The sequence below is a fragment of the Coregonus clupeaformis genome, unplaced genomic scaffold, assembly GCF_020615455.1.
Source record: "Coregonus clupeaformis isolate EN_2021a unplaced genomic scaffold, ASM2061545v1 scaf0028, whole genome shotgun sequence".
NCBI lineage: Eukaryota > Metazoa > Chordata > Actinopteri > Salmoniformes > Salmonidae > Coregonus > Coregonus clupeaformis.
Window position 1 is genome coordinate 55,638 of NW_025533483.1, and position 9,632 is coordinate 65,269.

The following is a 9,632-nucleotide window of genomic DNA, read 5'->3' on the forward strand; positions in this document are numbered from 1 at the left end:
ATAATCCTGTTTACATGGACACATCTGAAATCAGGCTACCGATGGGACTTTTGATAAATGCAGAAAATCGCCAATGAAAATAAACTTTGTACTGTACTTTGATTCAACTCATGTATTATATTGAATGTAGGCTACCTATTCTGTGTGTGTGTTCGTGTGTTTAAAATAGCCTTGGCTGAAAGGGTAGACTACCGTCAGTGTAGGCCTACTGGTGGGTAAACCCACCTTTTTCAGAAAAATGAATTAAAAGTATAATGGAGCGTTAGAGAGTGATCAGAGTTTACCACAACACACTGGCTAACGGTAGACCGGTTTGAAGTTCATGGTAATACACACTGTTGCCTAGTGGAGTAAATTGACCGTGTGTGTTTTCGGGTGACCATCCCGTTTTTCCCAGGACACTTTCAGCCCCATTTCAGGTGTCTTGACTTTTCAGGCTACAAAAAGGTGAATTTGTCATCAAGACATTAATTAATGTAGGTCTAATCAACGGCAATCGTTTTGGTGTTTTGTAACGGATGCCTATTTCCATTACATGCAGTTTTGATGCTGGAATTATTTTTGGAGTGGACGAACATGCACAGGTAGCCTACTTTTTAAAAGTTTTTTATTTGGACAATCAGATGAAAATATCATGACTGGTTGTGCTCATGCCACATTAAAAAAAGATAATACATTTTTACTGTTTAAATTACTATTACAATCTTGTGCACTCAATACAGAGACCCCTCCCCTCTCTTCGGAGGTCGTGGTGTAAATCGCACTCTGTTGTGGTTAAATATACGGGCTGGACATGCAGATAAATGTAAATCAGATCAATGTAAGTCAGATAAATGAAAAGCCGGTTTTTGCTGGGATCTCAGGACTGATATGGTTAAACGTTTCAACGTGTCGTTGTAGCTTGCTTGCTAGCGTTTGAGAACTGAGTTAGCTCAAGGTTAGCTGCTAGCTAGTTAAGTAGCCAGAAGATAACTTCTAGAATATTGATATGACACGTTGTTTCCAATGTGTGGTCATTCTCTACAAAAACTTTTTTTTTTTTTTTGTCATTTAGCAGACGCTCTTATCCAGAGCGACTTACAGTTAGTGAGTGCATACATTATTTTTTGTATTTTTCATACTGGCCCCCCGTGGGAATCAAACCCACAACCCTGGCGTTGCAAACACCATGCTCTATCAACTGAGCTACATCCCTAACTAACTAGCTTGATAATTTGTTTGACTTGATAACTTGAGTTTGATGTCAGCTAAGGAGAAATATCTACTGTAGCTACGTTAACTAGCTAGCTAACAATCGTCGTTAAGCTATAGCATTATACTAGAAAATTGTCTGTTCATTGTCACCCAACTGGCAATATTGCTATTTGAAAATATACATTTGTTAGCAGTGGCGGCTCCTGAAAAAATTCTCAGGAGGGGCAATTTTTCTGATGATTTAGGTGACCTACACACATTTAAAAAAAGATATGTCCAGCAACAACATGAAGACAGGGGCAGCATATAAGTCAATACCAGAAGCATTTATTGACTGATCTCAAAAGTGTTGGCTTACCAGGGTTGGTGGAGCCCTCAGTTTCATCTTTGCCTCGCAAAGCTAACTCAAACACTCCGCAAAACTTCACACACTGGATTAGCCGGCTGAGGATGTGGCGGTTCTTGCTAATGTCGTAGTAAATATATTTGTTATAGTGAATATGGAATATGATATGTTGAGTAAAATGTTGTGCTAAGATCTATTTAGGTCAGGAGCTGGTTATAAGTTATGTTCCTATCCAATAACAATGGACAAAAGGGTCCTATCTTGTCAGCCTTGTCAGCAGGTGGCCAAGGACAACACCCACGCCATAGGCCTCTCAGTTCTTCCAACTCACGAGTTCTTGCTCTGAGGACACACACACACACAAACACACACACACACACATCATCACTGTTAAACACACACACACACACACATCATCACTGTTAAACACACACACACACACACACACACACACACACAAAAATCCCCTCTCTTAGGCTGAACATTTGAAGACAGAGAACCCGACTCAGAGCCAATGCAACAGTGACAGTAGCCTGGAGGTGACCTCGCCCAACTCATCAGGACCAATCAGAAGATCAGAACTACTAGATTGAACCTACTTCATTTATTGCATAAAATGTCTGCACACAATGTTTCGGGGCTCTCTTCAGATAATAATAATAATAATAATAATAATAATATGCCATTTAGCAGACGCTTTTATCCAAAGCGACTTACAGTCATGCGTGCATACATTTTTGTGTATGGGTGGTCCCGGGGATCGAACCCACTACCTTGGCGTTACAAGCACCATGCTCTACCAGCTGAGCTACAGAAAGTGGATACTCATGGATGCGCATTGCAATTGTAAAATGTCAACACAATTGGAGACACCACGTCATTTTGGAGACATGTTATTGACAGTAAACTATTGTAGATGCGACTGCTAACTAAATAAAACATTTTAGCTGGCTAGCTAATCATCTTAGCTAAATGTGGGGCAAACAATTCAGTTATTTACCGTTAATTTGAGGGATTGGGGTGAAAGAAATCGAGTTACATAGTGATACTTTTACGATATACTGTATTGACAATATCGCAATATTTTAGCGCCTAGTTGGCTGTACCTGCACCAAAACACCATTATTGTTCCTTCATAGCTTGTTCTCAATCTTTTCACATTGGGAGCCAATTTGTTTTCAGCACTTTTATTTCCATGACTGATCAAAACTCGTTCTCATGGCTTTCTGATCCCTCTGCAACAGACATATGGTGCGCAATAAAAATCACAGTATCGAATCGCAATACGTATAGAATCATGAGACTCGCAATGCTGATGCATATATCTTATCGTGAGGTTCCTGGCAATTCCCAGCCCAAGTTCATTTGCCACAACAAATCTCTTCGCTAGCAAACGCAATGTGTCTCCAGCAATGTTTACTTTTTTTGACGTTCTATGGCATCTCCACTTTCCAAGCATATATGACCACATGTAATATTTTGGTAAGTGATGCAAATAGTGAACTATGTAGAGCCAGGATGTAAAATATATGTAGCTGCAGCAATTTCTCTTATCTGATATGGTAAGTAATGGGGCTTGATTTATAGCTCCTAAGAGTTTGACGAACGGGTCCGTGAACTGCGATTGCAGATATCTTTACCTCTGAATAAACTGCCTTATATTATACAATTATCCACCTTGTCCAAAAGTCTCTACTTTTTCTCCGTTTCTCCAGTAAACTTGTTTTATCAACAATAGTAAGGTTCAATGACACAGAAAGCAGTTCAATGTCGGGGTACAGAGTCGCTCTCTTACCAGGATCGCGGTCCGCTCTGACCAGGGTGAAGGTGGCCGGCTCCACCTCTCTGCCAGCAGCGTTTTCATTATTTAGTCCGTTCAGTAGCGGGTATGTCACGATCAACAAGATCAGTCCAAAACCGAAGATCAGTCCAAAGCAGAATGTTTGCAGAATGTTTGTAAACTAAGTCTACAAATTAAAAACATAAAATAACGCCACACTGCAGGTCGCAACATAGACGCTGATAGCCGCCATTGTCTTGAAGTTCGTTCAACGTTACGTCACGTATGACGAAAGCGCGTAAGTGCAAGCCCACAGACACCCATAGAGAATGTATTGAAAGCTTTGAAATGTGAAAAAAATAGATTTTACATGACAGGCTATGAGAGACTTCTGGGCGATTTTCAACCTGACTGAAATCGCCCAAAAAACGGCGGGGCCATTTGAAGCACGACTTTAGCCTGATTTGACATTTAGTGGCTGGCAGATCAGACGTGAACACTGATAACTGCTGTTGCCGTGATATAATTTTTTTATAAATTTATAAAAAAAAAATATATTTTTTTTTATTTTTTATTTTTTATAATTGATTAGAAAAAAAATCCCTTCCTTTTCCCGTTTGGCAGTGCGTCGCCCATATCGCCCTATTGAACAAGCCGTCCCTGTTTGTTAGCCACCTAGCTAGTTAAATTGGGTAACTTCTCAAGTTATCTGGCATCACGTCCGAACAGGGTGTCCTTTCTGACATTACCGGCTGGCTAAATTACGTGAAGCCAAGACCAGGGTCTAATTTGACTTGTTCAGTCGTCGGTCATCTCTAACGTTAACTAGCTAACCGTTTACATAGTTAGTGAAGTTATCAAGCTAGCGTAGTTAGTTAGCTACTGTGTAGCTTACCTAACTAGCTGTGTCTAACCCATAACGTTAGAGGTAGCAAAACAGAACTGAGTCCATAATATTAGCTAACTAGAAAGATGGCTTTAACTAAGTAAGCAAGCTTGTAAGACAGCAAATGTTTGTTTTCTGTGTTGGGTTGGCAAGTTCACTGTAGCCAACTAGCTACTGTAGTTAGCAACTACCCATAAAGCAATAAACCACCAGAAACGATGGAAATAATTTATCGGACCACCGCCAACTAGCTAACCAAATAAGTTGGCTAGCTAGCGACACAGAAGTAAATAGTAGCTCCCTTGCTCGCAGCCAAGCAAGAGTGAAATCCATACGATATTTTTTCACGCCAGGAATAAAAATGTTTGTTCACCTTGTTTGTTCGCTTGCGCCGTGTGTATGAAAGTAATAAATAAAACCCGCAGGAATCCTACTGATGACAAGTTTGTTTTTGTTGATGAGTGAAGAAAACTCTGTGGTCTTTCCCGGCTCGCCATGCTGCTGTGTGTCTCGGTGTCAATGTGAAGGAGATGGAGATATACACCCCGCTATAGGACACGGAAACATCTCTCTACTAGCTAGACAAAGCCCCTGCTGGAAATCTGTCAGAGTGCAGTGCATATAATAATTATAATACTTTCTTTAACTTCTATAGCGCTTTTCATAATCTACATCTCAAAATGCTTCATAAGCAAAGAACAAACAAACCAAATATAGCTGCAAGCAGCAATGAATGGGGTTCACAGGATGATAACAATAACACAAGATCAGCTGGATAACAAAGCAAGCACTCTATCTTGTAGGAACTGTCTTCCTTTATGTGTAATCATGAGTCTGAATACAAAATCTGGAGTGAATCTGACGTATGGTTCATGAGGAAAATATGATTTTGAGCGTAAGCGTTACATATGCAAATAATTTGTTTCAATAGTTTCCTTGTTTTTTGGAGATATCAATACCAAATTCATTGAAGTTCATCTTAGGCACGTCCATGATAGCGATGACAAGTTTCAAATTGAAAGGCCACTGTGGAGTGGATTTACAGTGGTTCAAATACACACGTAAAATCAGATTTTTTATTTGTCAATAACTTAGCCATCTTTTGACCAATCTCTCAGCTTTTCTCAAACTAAGTAAGATATGTACCGTGGACCGACATTCCATTAGTGTCATTTGGTTTTATGGTTCATGAGAAGAAGATTTTTTGTATTTTTAGCATATTAGCACATGTGCTAATATGCATCTACTGGTATAGTGTGGCCATCTTTGAATGCATCAACGTTATTTTCTCAAACTCTTTAGGGACTATAGGGATTGTGATGAGTCCAAAGACCAAATATGGAGTGAATCTGACTTTTAGTCCATGAGAAGACTTTTTTATGATTATTTTAAGCATTAGCGTTACGTAGTCAAAAAAGTGAATTGTTAATAGTTTATTAAGATATCAGTGCCAAACTTAACATGGTTCATCAGTTTCAAGTTGATGTACCATAGGTCTGTCATGGGTGTTATTTGGACTTGTGTTTTTTGGTTGTTTTTTTTTGGTTCATGACATGGTTCATGACAGGAAGGTTTTCGAAAATTCCCAAGATGGCGAAAATCTATCCTGATGGACGTTATGGGTCCTTGAGGCAAATGTGTTCAACATGAGGAAAGTGAACTACATACAAAGTTTAAAGTCTCTAGTCTAGGTTAAATGGGGCGGCAGATATGAGGGTTTAAGTGAGACTGCTTATAACAGCACCACCTATAGGCCAATCGATGCCATTCTTTTTGACCAAGTTACTCATGGCCTCTAGTTTGTGTGCCAAATAAGAAAATAAGTTACCAATCTATGCTGGAGTTGTTTGACCGTGTCAAGAAAAAAAAAGAAAAAAAGAATACAAGCAATATATTATGACAGGTCAGGCGAACCAATAGAGGCCAAGTCGTTGAATGTTGCATCCTCTGCAGATGGACTGGGTCAGTAAATTTCTTGAGCGGAAGGAGCTGGTCAGAGGATGGTAAATGATGGTGAGAGAGTCTGCTGATGATCTTGTAGAGGGCAAAGCTGGAAACCAGCCTGAGTCATATAACCACTGGACCTCTCCTCTTCCACTCTGAAGCACCCACTTGGCCAGCTAGCTAGCCAAGCCTAAAAGAGTTGACCTGTCAGTCAATCTGCAAATCCGTGGCTCAAAACCACCAGATATATGCAATAAAATCTCAATGTTATCAAAACCAAAAATGTTGGTTCCAAAAACAATGGAAAAACACTTTAAAATAACTAAATAAGCACACATTTACTGGAGCACTCTTTCTAGGCTGCTACCAGGGCACCATAGCAACCGGTTCTGGGATAACTATACTTTATTATGCTTAGGGTGTGTTCGTAAATTCAATCTGGAGTGCCAGAGTGCGCTCTGGGCGTTCGTAAACTCAGAGCGTTGTCAGATTGTCCGTTCGTAAATTCAGACCGTTTCGCTCTCGGAGCGTTCAGAGCGCACACTGGACGCACTGGCGGAGGAGTAGGGTTGATCCGAGCGTCCTGTCCTAACAGCAGTCAAGCACCCAAGCTAACTGGCTAACGTTGGCTAGCTACTTCCAGACACAAATGAGAGAACATCTCACTCTGACCATTTTACTCGCCCTAGCAGAGCTGGTTAGGCTGTTTTCATGTTATCCAGAGCGTTGGTGACTGCAACTGTGCTGCTGGCAACAATTTAATAACGGTTTTTTTTGCCGACGTTTACTGACACCGGCCATATTCAAGGGGTGTTGAGCGTTTGTAAATTCATCAGTTATTCTGTGCTCTGGCACACTCAGACGAGAGTGCTCTGAAATCGGAGGAGATAGCCAGGATGAATTTACGACCGTGCCCTTAATTGTGGAAAGTAACTATTTTTCCGGTGGAACAAAGTTACTTTCGAGGTGGTGACTACAACTATTGGAATATAGGTCCCAGAAAATGACAACTTTTAAAAACTATTTGAATACAGATCTCAGAAAGTATCTACCTGTGTAAACTATTTGAATACAGACTTGAGGAAGTGACTATTTTTCTGAATGTATTGGATTGGCTGCCTTCAACTAATGGCAGGGCTGTATCTGGAACTGCATGTTGAATATAGAAATAGAATGACTAGAGCATACACAATCTCATACACTATTCCATATTGGATCTACACAATACATTTCTATCAAAACACTTTGTAAATGTCCAGTCTCCTTAACATCTATTGCCCCAGGTGTACATAATCAAGTCAAACCAATTAACCAATGATATTTTGTACAGCACAGGAGGCTGGTGGCACTTTAATTGGGGAGGACGGGCTCGTGGTAATGGGGAGGACGGGCTCGTGGTAATGGGGAGGACGGGCTCGTGGTAATGGGGAGGACGGGCTCGTGGTAATGGGGAGGACGGGCTCGTGGTAATGGGGAGGACGGGCTCGTGGTAATGGGGAGGACGGGCTTGTGGTAATGGGGAGGACGGGCTCGTGGTAATAGCTGGAGAAAAATAGGTGGAACGGTACCAAATGCATCAAACACATGGTTTCCATGGTTTCCATGTGTTACATGCCATTCCATTCACTCCGTTCCAGCCATTATTATGAGCCGTCCTCCCCTCAGCAGCCCTCCACTGCTGTGCAGATTAATATAAATAAGTTGTGATGCTCAACTACTGTATGACTCTTCTAACGTGCCTCTGAAAAGGTCGAAAGCTGCAATTCATTTTATGAAACCTGATAATACTGCGTAGAGTAATTCAAAGCCATTTGCCAACAGCAAGTTGGATGCTTAGCAAAAACAACTTCGAACCCATCTGAGGTACACGTTCTTGTTTCAAACACACACTATACCCTATTTAAAGGGATAGTGTACTCAGAATACACACTAACTTGATTTTCAACCTGCCTCGGCTGTAGCTGATTCAAGGAGGCAGTTTTGGGATATTTATACTGAACAAAAATATAAATGCAACATGCAACAATTTAAAAGATTTTACTGTGTTACAGTTCATATAAGAACATCAGAAATAAATTCATTAAGCCCTAACCTATGGATTTCGAGGTACGTGGACTGGTTTAATGTTTGGTGTTCAAGGTACTTGGACTGGTTTAATGTTTGCGGTACCTGGACTGGTTAAATGTTTGCGGTACCTGGACTGGTTTAATGTTTGGCGTTCGAGGTACCTGGACTGGTTTAATGGTTGGTGTTTGATTTACCTGGACTGGTTTAATGTTTGCGGTACCTGGACTGGTTTAATGTTTGGCGTTCGAGGTACCTGGAATGGTTTAATGGTTGGTGTTTGAGGTACCTGGACTGGTTTGGTGTTTGATGTACCTGGACTGGTTTAATGCTTGGTGTTTGCGGTACCTGGACTGGTTTAATCAAATCAAATGTTATTTGCCACATGTGCCAAATACAACAGGTGTAGACCTTACAGTGAAATGCTTACTTACAAGCCCTTAACCAACAATGCAGTTTTTAAGAAAGAAAAAAAAAAAGCGTTAAGTAAAAAAAAACATAAAAATAATTAAAGAGCAGCAGCAAAATAAAATAACAGTAGGGAGGCTATATACAGGGGGTACCGGTACCGAGTCAATGTGCAGGGGCACCGGTTAGTCCAGGTAATTGAGGTAATATGTACATATGGGTAGAGTTAAAGTGACTATGCATAGATAATAAACAGAGTAGCAGCAGCGTAAAAATAGTGGGTTGGGGGGGGTGGTTAGAAGCTGTTAAGAAGCCTTTTGGATCTAGACTTGGCGCTCCGGCACCGCTTTCCATGCAGTAGCAGAGAGAACAGTCTATGACTAGGGTGGCTGGAGTCTTTGACAATTTTTAGGACTTTCCTCTGACACCGCCTGGTATAGAGGTCCTGGATGGCAGGAAGCTTTGCCCCAGTGATGTACTGGGCCGTACGCACTACCCTCTGTAGTGCCTTGCGGTCGAGGCCGCAGCAGTTGCCATACCAGGTGGTGATGCAACCAGTTAGGATGCTTTCTCGATGGCGCAGCTGTATAACTTTTTTGAGGATCTGAGGACCCATGCCAAATCTTTTTCAGTCTCCTGAGGGGAATAGGCTTTGTCGTGCCTCTCTTCACGACTGTCTTGGTGTGTTTGGACCATGATAGTTTGTTGGCGATGTGGACACCAAGGAACTTGAAGCTCTCTCAACCTGTTCCACTACAGCCCCGTCGATGAGAATGGGGCGGTGCTCAGTCCTCTTTTTTTTTCCTATAGTCCACAATCATCTCCTTTGTCTTGATCACGTTGAGGGAGAGGTTGTTGTCCTGTCACCACACGGCCAGGTCTCGGACCTCCTCCATAGGCTGTCTCATCGTTGTCGGTGATCAGGCTATCACTGTTGTGTCGTCTGCAAAATTAATGATGGTGTTGAGTCGTGCTTCTGGCCACGCAGTCATGGGTGAACAGGGGCAGGA

General features: G+C 41.5%; 1 protein-coding gene across 1 annotated transcript in view; it reads right to left on the reverse strand.

Annotated features, from left to right (window-relative positions):
• Positions 1-4,714, reverse strand: part of LOC123483105 (transmembrane protein 131-like) — a gene marked incomplete at its 3' end in the record, with an annotated part of 56,867 nt that extends 52,153 nt beyond the window's left edge. Inside the window, 1 exon segment of the mRNA XM_045212594.1 lies at positions 4,580-4,714. Coding sequence (XP_045068529.1) covers positions 4,580-4,703 — 124 coding nt within the window.
• Positions 4,715-9,632: the final 4,918 nt, after the last annotated feature.